Source organism: Pholcus phalangioides, unplaced genomic scaffold (assembly GCF_987345545.1).
Source record: "Pholcus phalangioides strain wild (caught in Gottingen) unplaced genomic scaffold, Ppha-v1.0 ptg000014l_1, whole genome shotgun sequence".
NCBI lineage: Eukaryota > Metazoa > Arthropoda > Arachnida > Araneae > Pholcidae > Pholcus > Pholcus phalangioides.
The window spans coordinates 1,573,415-1,583,008 of record NW_028301607.1 but is presented as its reverse complement, the minus strand read 5'-3'; the positions used below and the strand labels follow the sequence as shown (position 1 = coordinate 1,583,008).

At 38.2% G+C, this 9,594-nt stretch overlaps 1 protein-coding gene across 1 annotated transcript in view; it reads right to left on the bottom strand.

The window, feature by feature from the left end:
* Positions 1-224: 224 nt before the first annotated feature.
* LOC149077899 (cationic amino acid transporter 2-like) overlaps positions 225-9,594 on the bottom strand; it is a 36,543-nt gene continuing 27,173 nt past the window's right edge. Inside the window, exons 5-6 of the mRNA XM_089241500.1 lie at positions 5,935-7,048; positions 225-546 (exon numbers count right to left, since the gene is read on the bottom strand). Coding sequence (XP_089097626.1) covers positions 416-546; positions 5,935-7,048 — 1,245 coding nt within the window. The 3' untranslated portion in view covers positions 225-415. The remainder of the gene's footprint in view (positions 547-5,934; positions 7,049-9,594) is intronic.

The window sequence follows — 9,594 nt, the reverse complement described above, 5'->3', positions numbered from 1 at the left end:
TGTATATCCCTCTGGTAAATCTGAAAAGATGCCTATGAACAGTGTTTCTTAGCCGATGGGTCGCAAGAACGCCTTAGCATGGCGTTTCCCAAATTTGGCGATGGGAGTATTCAGTACGTAAATACGTCGTGCTACGGAGAATAATAACTGATATTTCTAGTGTTTAAGGCTTAAGCAAACAATTGATGAACGCAACAGATGAAGATATTCAACAATAGAGATCACGTAAGTTCCATAAATTTATTTGATATCAACAACAATTTTGTTCGAAAATCTCAACGTTTAGAATCTCGTATGAAATTTTCAATTTTCGGTACATCTAAAATATTGAATATCACGATGATTTCTTGACTTATACATAATGGGTTCATTAAATGTCAACGACGCATAATGTGTACTATAAAAATTCTGTTTTCTATATGCTGTCCGCCAGGCCGTCGTCTTCGTCTTGACAATCGTCGTTCAAGGATAGTAGACCGACGTCTGGCTCACCATGCTTACGAAGTGTACTGTTCCACAAACCGTACACCAAATACACAAGGGATCCTGAAAGAAGTGCGAGAAAAACGGTCTAAATATCTTAATTCTTGAGTGCAAGCAAAGAATTTGCCTTAGATAACATAGTTATACAGGGTGTCCTGTAAGTGCTAATGCCTTTATCTCATCAACCGTTCATCATTCAGCTTCCAGTTTAAAAAGTGCTCAAAATGCGTTCAGAACCAGTTTGTACCAGTTTTGGGAGTGAAAGCACAGTGTGTCACAAAATAGAATATCTAAATTTTTAACTACCCCCTTCCCGCCTGTCATCCAACTTGTCCCGTGTCTTCTGAACCCAACAAAAAAAACCCAAATTTTCAAGTGCAATGTTCGCTGAGATGTTCGAATTCAAGAATCGGAGAGAAACGTTGGGAAAGAACAGTATAAATGAGGAGAAAAGCGTTGTTCGTTAGTTGTTTGCTGTTTTCCCCATAACTTTTCCCTGATTTTTGGAACACAAATATCTCAGCGAATATTGGAGTAAAAAGTTTTTTTTTTTGTTAGGGTCAAGAAAAATAGGGCCCAATTGGACGTTAGAGGACGGAGGGAACCGCTTCAGAATTTGGATTTTTTTATAGTTTGCGACGCACTGTATTTTCACTCTGAAGACTACTTCACCAAACACCAACTCTGGCCATATCGCTATATTGCAATTTACTGCCATTAATGATGGGTTGGAAGTAAAGGCGCTGTCGATCGGTGGTCGCCTCGAGTTAGTTAGGGAAAATATCTTATCTATATCCTCCCTTGGTTTCGAACCCGGGACCCTGACAACAACCTCTGAAGACTGGTACAGGGCAGTTTCTTAACGCATTTTGAGCATTGAAATCATACCTCTTGGAGGAACGGTTGATGAGATAAAGGCCGCATCAGCATCAACAGGACACCCTGTATACCGGAAAAGTCATGAATAGTATTTCTTTGCAGTAATAATAATAATACTCTTATTTACTTATAGGGTCAGACCCATGTATGTAAGTTCATCAAATAGAGATCATCTGAATTTCTTACCAATAGCTTTTTAAGCGAAGTGATAAAATTTGAGCAATGATACCCCAAGGATGATCCATCGCGGTTAGAATTTATTAGGCGTTCGAATATATCAGTTCATTAGGTTATAAGTGCGTTGAAATATTTAAATAAAGAATTTTGTTGTGGCGCCAACCTCTCATAGATGTGTGTACAGCAATCAACACGTTGCTCGCGAGCACCACGGTGCTCCATGAAGCCCCCCCCCCCCCAGAGTGCTCGATGCTCGTGTCTAATTTCGTGCTCGCGTGCACTTGATTGCTTGGTCAATTAATGACTCAAGGATCATCATTATCTGGATTGCGAGCTTTCACATGTCAAACGGACCGCGAGGGGTGCTCTTATTTTGATGACGGGTGCTGGCAGTGCTTGCGACTAGAAATAGGTTGACGGCATCTGGTATATAGGGGGTGTTATGTACGTGGTTATATTATTGTCAGACAGATGGCGCACATGTCATTGTATCGTATTACGGCTATTGGACGTTTAGGCAGTTCGCGCCGCGTTGTTGTTACGATAGCATCTTTGTAATCGTGTGTCCGTTATCATCATGTATTTGCGTATGTCTGTAACCGAATTATTGTAATTAACTGTACCATTAAACAAAATAGAAAACAGGGGGTAAATTCCCCTTGCGGCATTTTACTGGTGAACCGTTGATCCTAGAGACACACTCCCAATTAGAAAAATTATCCAAATAACGTGTAGAACTCAGATACGTCATTCATGTTGCAAGTGATTATGCAGTTATGAAAAAAAAAAATTATGGCAAAAATTGGACATTTTTTGCCCAAAAACCCAGTAAGGAATTTGTTACCCTGTCTCTTATGAGACAAAAAATTGCAATAATCGCGAGATATTTCAATTGAAAATCGGAGGAAAGTTAGGGAAGAACAGCATGAATATCGGGGAAAGACGTTGTCCGTTATTTATTAAACAATAATCTTGGGTTGCTGCATTTCGGATACGTTTGACATCCACATATTTTATGGCATCTTTCTTTAGCCACCTCGTAGCAAAATTTGCTGTTGTGACCTTTGTATTCGTTATAGTCCATGCTATTCTTTTCCAAATTTTCCCCGATTATTAAATTCAAATACCTTAGCCACACTTAGAAACGTAGGATATTTTTATTGCCATCAGAAGAGACAGGGAAGCAACTTTCTAATTGGGTTTTTGAAGACAGATTGCAGGCATAAAAAGTTAATTGTTTATTTATTTTGATAAATATTCACCCCCATTCTTTGCAACATGAATGATGTATCTGAGTCCTTCACGTTATTTAGATAATTTTTACAATTGGAAGTATGCCTGTAGAATCAACGGTCCGTCAGTAAAATGCGGGCAAAAGAGTGAAATTATCATCGTATGTAAAAGTGGGCAGTATATAAACGCAATCCATATTTATCATTTCACTGCTTTTCTGCCATCCATAAATCTTACTGCAAACTGTTAGAAAACATATGGTTTGGGAGAAATGTCCATAAAACTTTCCAACTCAATTTGCTGAAACGCTTGAAATCTCTTGTGAAGTTTCGCCATCGGAGAAATTCGAAGATTTCGGAGCATAATTTTGAGAGACATTCGCTGGCAATAATCCAAGATGTTCTTCATTTGAGCAATAAAACAACGGATTCATTGCTGATGAATCTCGACAGAATCGCTTTTAAAAGGCGTGGAGGTAGCGGATCCTTTCTCTTAAAAGACTTCCAGAAAGTTCCATTTAATTTTACGATTTCCTCTGGAGAACACTCAGAAGTTGGCAATTACGGAATTTCTTCTCGGGTTATTACCGAGTATGGATGGAGAAACAGTGTAGAACTTTGCACTGTATTATCCAAATAACCGTTAGATTCGTATAATACGACGGTATCTAACAAGAGAAGGGTTGATATCCTATCATCATCACCACCAGAATTTAATGGCACTTATGTTACTGTCGTGACTACATTAAAAACTGTTACATTATTCGCATGTTATGATCGATTATCAAAGCAATCGAAGTACCTTAATTATTATTATTTTAGACGATGGAATTATTTTTAGTTTAATGACGAACTGAATTGAAGGGATTGAAACGGAGCTCTGGAAGAACATAATTTCTCTTCCATTATTCATTAATTATTTTAATGGGTGTTTAGTTATACGCAACGTTGTTGAACTAATTGAGGAATGGTTGTGGCCATGGATAAACACGCTAGATTTTCCATACAATGATTTTAGTTGTTCAATTTGTACTTGCGCCTACGCTTCTTAAAGCTTCTTTCCTCGCATGTGGACTCTGTTGAATGCTACGAATTAACACGATTCAATTCAGCTCTATTTCATAACCTGTATGGAGAGAGATGCATATTTTCGTAACAAACTAATTGACTATAATAAAGTAGAAGATGCCCACCATAGTAGTGGACGAAACTTCTGCTAAGCCTGGAACAAGACATAACAGCCTGAAAGGTGTGAAAGCACCTTTCGGGCAGTGAAAGCTCGCCTTCTCTTTTCAATTAATTGACTGTTTCGATAGGTTCTTTCACTTAGGAATACGTTAAAGGCACCAAAAACTACGCATAGGTATTTGTAAAAAAATATTTTTCCTTAGAGTGTTTATAGAGATCGGGTATTGAAGACTCTCTTCTGAATTATCTAATAATGAAATTATTAAACTCACACATTTTATACTCGCACATAATATGTGGGAGTTTTACTACACAGGGTGCATAGCTAACGGGACGAACTGCAAATAATTGGCGAACCGTTGATCCTGGCGGCATACATCCAATTGGAAAAAAACATTCAGATAACGCGTAGACCTCAGGGAGGTCATTCATATTGCAGGGGGTTGCACACAGTTATTTAAATTTAAAAAAAAAACTTTTCATACGGTCATCTTGTGCTCAAAAAACCCACTAGGAAGTTGTTCCCCCGTTTCTACTGATGCCCGCAAAAGAAATTTTACATTTATAAGCGCAACATTCGCTAAGATATTTCAATTAAAAAATCGGAGAAAAGTTGGGAAAGAACAGTATGATGAACTTACCCTTGTTGGGTTATGTTTATATATATATATATATATATATATGTATTTTCCCACAAATTTTTCTCCAATTCTTGAATTAAAATATGTCAGCGCACTTTGCAATTGAAACGTGTTTTTTTTTTTTAAATTTCCCCTGATCTCCAAAAAGACACTGAAACAACTTTGTTGCTGAATTTTTAGAACAGTGTGTCCGTAAAAAAAATCGATATTCATTAATTTATCAATTATACAACCCCCTTTCAATATGAATGACGTATCTAAGGCCTAAGCGTTATTCGGTAACTTTTGCTAATTGGAAGTATGCCTCCAAGATCAACGGTTCGGCATCAATTTGCTGTTCGTGCTGTTAACTATGCACTCCGTATAATAACTCGTAATTGTTGAATTTCGGTAAGCACTAAATTTATCAACCTATTTCAAGTTTCTTTGCATCGTCCAGGGATGGGGGGTGCTTCTATTTATTGATAACATTGAAATACACATTTAGAGAAAAGTATATAGAGTTACGCACACACACCGAACAGAATGGATGCCTAAAGACTATAAATCCATTATACCTGCAAATTTTAATGATTATTTTCAAGATATATATATATTAGCACTCTGAAAATATGTAGCGATCCCTAGATAATCATGAATGAGTTACGGAATGCAGAAGTGCGGAATCCCCAGAAGAGAAGTGCATGCGAGATTCAAATATGTGATTAGTGGTATCTCTCAGATTATAATAGGGAGAACTCGCTATAAAAGAGGAAATAAAAAACATAGAACGGTGCTTTTCAATTGGAATTTTCCCAAAGACGCCTTGGTTGAACACAAATGGAACCTGTCACGCCTTGCAGTATATCACAGTCACACGATTCATATTGTTTCTTTGTTGTGTTTTCGTTCTTCTGAAACACCAACTGGGGACCCCTTGGTTCTGTCCCACAAACCAGCTTTTACAAATCCTTGAATCACATAGAAAATATCGTCAGACCATGCTTTCGTTGTCCTGGTGATCACTGAATACCAGTATCAAGACGGTTTTTATACTTAATGTTGTACGCGCAATGGTAGAAAATAATGATCATTCAAAAATAATGGATGTTTTAGTTTCAAAAATATTAGGGGTTTTGTATATATCCAAAATATGAAGCGGTAATGTTATAACTATAGTATGTGAATAACATAAAAATTTGAATGCACAATTAGTAAATATTATAATAAAACGAGGCATTTTCACTGCGATGACTATCTAATTAGGGCTCAACAAGGGAAGTTAACATTCAGAGAAAATAATATGTAAATATATGTAAAATCAAGAACAGTAATAATAATTCATCGTCACTTACCAAAGAGCGACCACACCAGGAACAACAGCCACGCGGAGTAAGGAAGACCAACAACCAAATGCACATCCATCAGAATAGCGGATAGGGGAAGAAGCGGGACACAAGGCACGTGGTTTCGGTGTCTGGGTCTATGTCTCGGCTGCCTGCAGATCATCGCGACGCACACCAACACTATCACGAACAGGCCGCATGCTACGGCTTCGGTCCAGAACGTGTTTTTCGGTAGCAGCTTCGGGATGTGGATCGTAACCACACCCATCATGAGCATGATGATCACTGAAGCTACTACGAGTCCCGCTGCCGTGGCGGCCGATTTCCGATTCGGAGTCCTGCCGATCCATTGTGGGGAGAAATCGGACAGGCACGTGATGTAAGAGTCATTCACGTAATCGACTGACATCGATCGGCAATGGATGCTGCCGTAGTCGTTTACATTATGACTTTCAGACCCGGAAATCGAAGTTTTGCAACCACCTTCATCTTCGATTGAACTCGTGTGATTATTTGTTGAGATTTGTTCGTTCGAACACTCCTGGATCGAGTGCGTGTCTGTAACCCGGAAGTTTTCTTCCAGACCGTACCGTATGCACAACACAGAAATCGCTACCGACATCGATGACAGCAGCGTACCCATTCCCAAGCAGTGCACCAACAGGTCTTTGTCCAGCGCCAGTGCAAGTATCGACGATGCCGTGCAGCTAGTGATCATGGCCGTGCAGCTCATCGCGGTTAGACCGGGTTTCTTGCCCATCAGGAACTTGAATAGGAGCCCGTCCGATGCGAGGTTCTGGAGCAGTCGGGTGAGTGCGAACAACGACGCCACTGCAGCCGACATGAATCCAGCGACTGCTCCAACGACTGCGAAGTACTGGATCCCTATCACGCCACGTAGTATCAATGCCTCGAGTAGCGATCCACGACTCTGCAAGAGTACAGACGGGATGAACAGAGTCACTGCAGCTGAAGTACCGAAAAGAGTCAGCAATCCTATCAGGAAGACCAAGGTTGTGGCCATGGGAAGGACCTTGGGAGAATGTTTTGTTTGACCGCATGCCACTGACATGATGTCGTAGCCGACGAATGAGAAGTACGTGATCGAAGCTCCTGCGAATACCTGAAAAGCACACGTGAACGAGTCTTCGGTGAATAAAGCATCGAATATCTCAAGAAAATAAACAATCATATGTTACATGGACCATAAATATTTCAGTGTACCAGGTACGCAGGACAATCCCTGTCACCTGAAATAACTGGTGAGCGAAGTGAACTACAGCTATTCAACTTGGATAATTTTGTAGTAAAATGATTATCTATATAACCAAGTGCTACGAACAGCAGCGCCTCCATTATTAAATTTTGAAAGTTTGCTGTTAAAATTCGGAAAAGAAAGGAAATGGAGCCAAAATCTGAATTACATACGGGATCATTATGCATGAATACTTCATTTTGGTTCCCGTTTTTCTGAAGATCATATCCCCCTCCCGCCTGCCCTTGTCTATAAATATTTGTCTTTTCTGCTCTTTTCTGCATTTCTGAATTATTTTCCCCCAACTTTGTGAATTTCTGCCCCTACTTCTGTGCCGAAATTTACCTACTTCAGCTCTCACCAAATTTTCTGCCCACTTAGAATTTTCCAAAATTTCTGTCTGCTTTCTTGTCTTTTTCATATTTCTGTCTACTTCTTTATGTGTTATGAATTTTTGTCAACTATATTCTGGATTTCTGCAATTTTCCATGCCTTTTCTCTGAATTTCTTCTTCCCTTTTATCTGAATTTCTTCTTCCCTTTTATCTGAATTTCTTCAGCCCTTTTATCTGAATTTCTTCTGCCCTTTTATCTGAATTTCTTCTGCCCTTTTATCCGAATTTCTTCTGCCCTTTTATCTGAATTTCTTCTGCCCTTTTATCTGAATTTCTGCTTCTATTTTATCTGAATTTCTTCTGCCCTTTTATCCGAATTTCTTCTGCCCTTTTATCTGAATTTCTGCTTCTATTTCATCTGAATTTCTTCTGCCCTTTATCTGAATTTCTTCTGCCCTTTTATCTGAATTTCTTCTGCCCTTTATCTGAATTTCTTCTTCTATTTTATCTGAATTTCTGCTTCTATTTTATCTGAATTTCTTCTGCCCTTTTATCTGAATTTCTGCTGCCCTTTTATCTGAATTTCTGCTTCTATTTTATCTGAATTTATCCCATTTTATCTGAATTTATCCCCTTTTATCTGAATTTTTCCCATTTATCTGAACTTATCCCCTTTCATCTGAATTTCTGCCATCTTCAAAGTTTTTTCTTTATAAATTTCTTCTCTTCCTTTATCTGAATTTCTTCTCCACCTTTATCTGAATTTCTTCTTCGCTTTTATCTGAATTTCTTAAAACTTCCATACGTTTTTCTGCATTTCATCTCCTCTTTTTATCTACTTCATCCCCATCCTACATATTTCAAAATTTTCACCCGTCTTACCCGTTTAGAAATTAAATTTCGAAAATCTAAAAAGGTCAGGGAGAAAGAAATTTTCTGTCTCCCTGACCTTTTTCGATTTCAGCGTCCCTGATGGCGTTTCTAATCGAGAAGAATCCTGAGAGAGCGAAACAACCATTCTAGAGACTGATATGCGAGTTTCAATTGATTTGCGGTCGAGATGAATGATCACGCTTTTTATGGAGACGTTCCCGTGAAAAATGATCAGTAAAATCTCGTATAATATATCGAGTAAGAATGTAAAGTATTCATTTTTGAATTCAACCTTTACGAAAGCTATTTATACAAGCAGGGAGTCACGATTTCAGAAAGGATAGATGTTTTTCTGTATCGTTCAAATTGCTAGGGAATGTGTTTTATGGACCCACTTCATCCTTCCCGTGACATTCAAATGGCAGCAATAAATAACACCTCCTAGAATGGGTTACATGAAACGAAACGGCGTCCTCTAGTCTGAAAATGCATCGCATACATTTCTCGCATCTCTCTCTCACAATAAACAAGGATCGATATCAATAATAATATTTTTTATTATTATTATTATCAGAGAGAAGCTCTTAAATTAGGTTTCGATCGAGGGATGGGACAAAGCGGGGAAAAATCTCATTTTTCCCTTTCCTGGTACATACAGGAAAATACGCTCTTCGAGAGAATAATGATGAAGATACGTTAAATTTATCTTCATGTTTTATAACTTGAGAGCTTTTATGTGTTATATATTTTGTTCAATAAATGGCGGAAATATAGTTTTATGGGTCTTTCGTTAAGCGAATTTTCTGAATATTTCATAACAACGTTATAATGTAAATTTTTGCATAATTTTCAGAGTAAGCTTTATTGACATACACATAGAAAAGTATATGGGCAGCATATACCTTTCTTAATTAGTAAATTAAACGAGTGATGTGTAGCCACTGCATGTTAAGCAATCAAACATGGCGTTTTAGAAAAGATGAAAATACCAGTGTGTTTATTGATGGTGAAGAATCTAGGAAGATATTGGGGGGGGGGGGGGGGGGAGAACAAAAAGTGATCGTTTAGTAAAAAACAATAATAGTTACTTAATCATTAAACTATTTTTTATACAGGGTGTCCTCTAAGTGCTAATGCGATCTTTATCTCATCGACCATCCGTGGCAAATGATTCAAATTTGAAAAATTCTCAGGCATTCAAAAATTA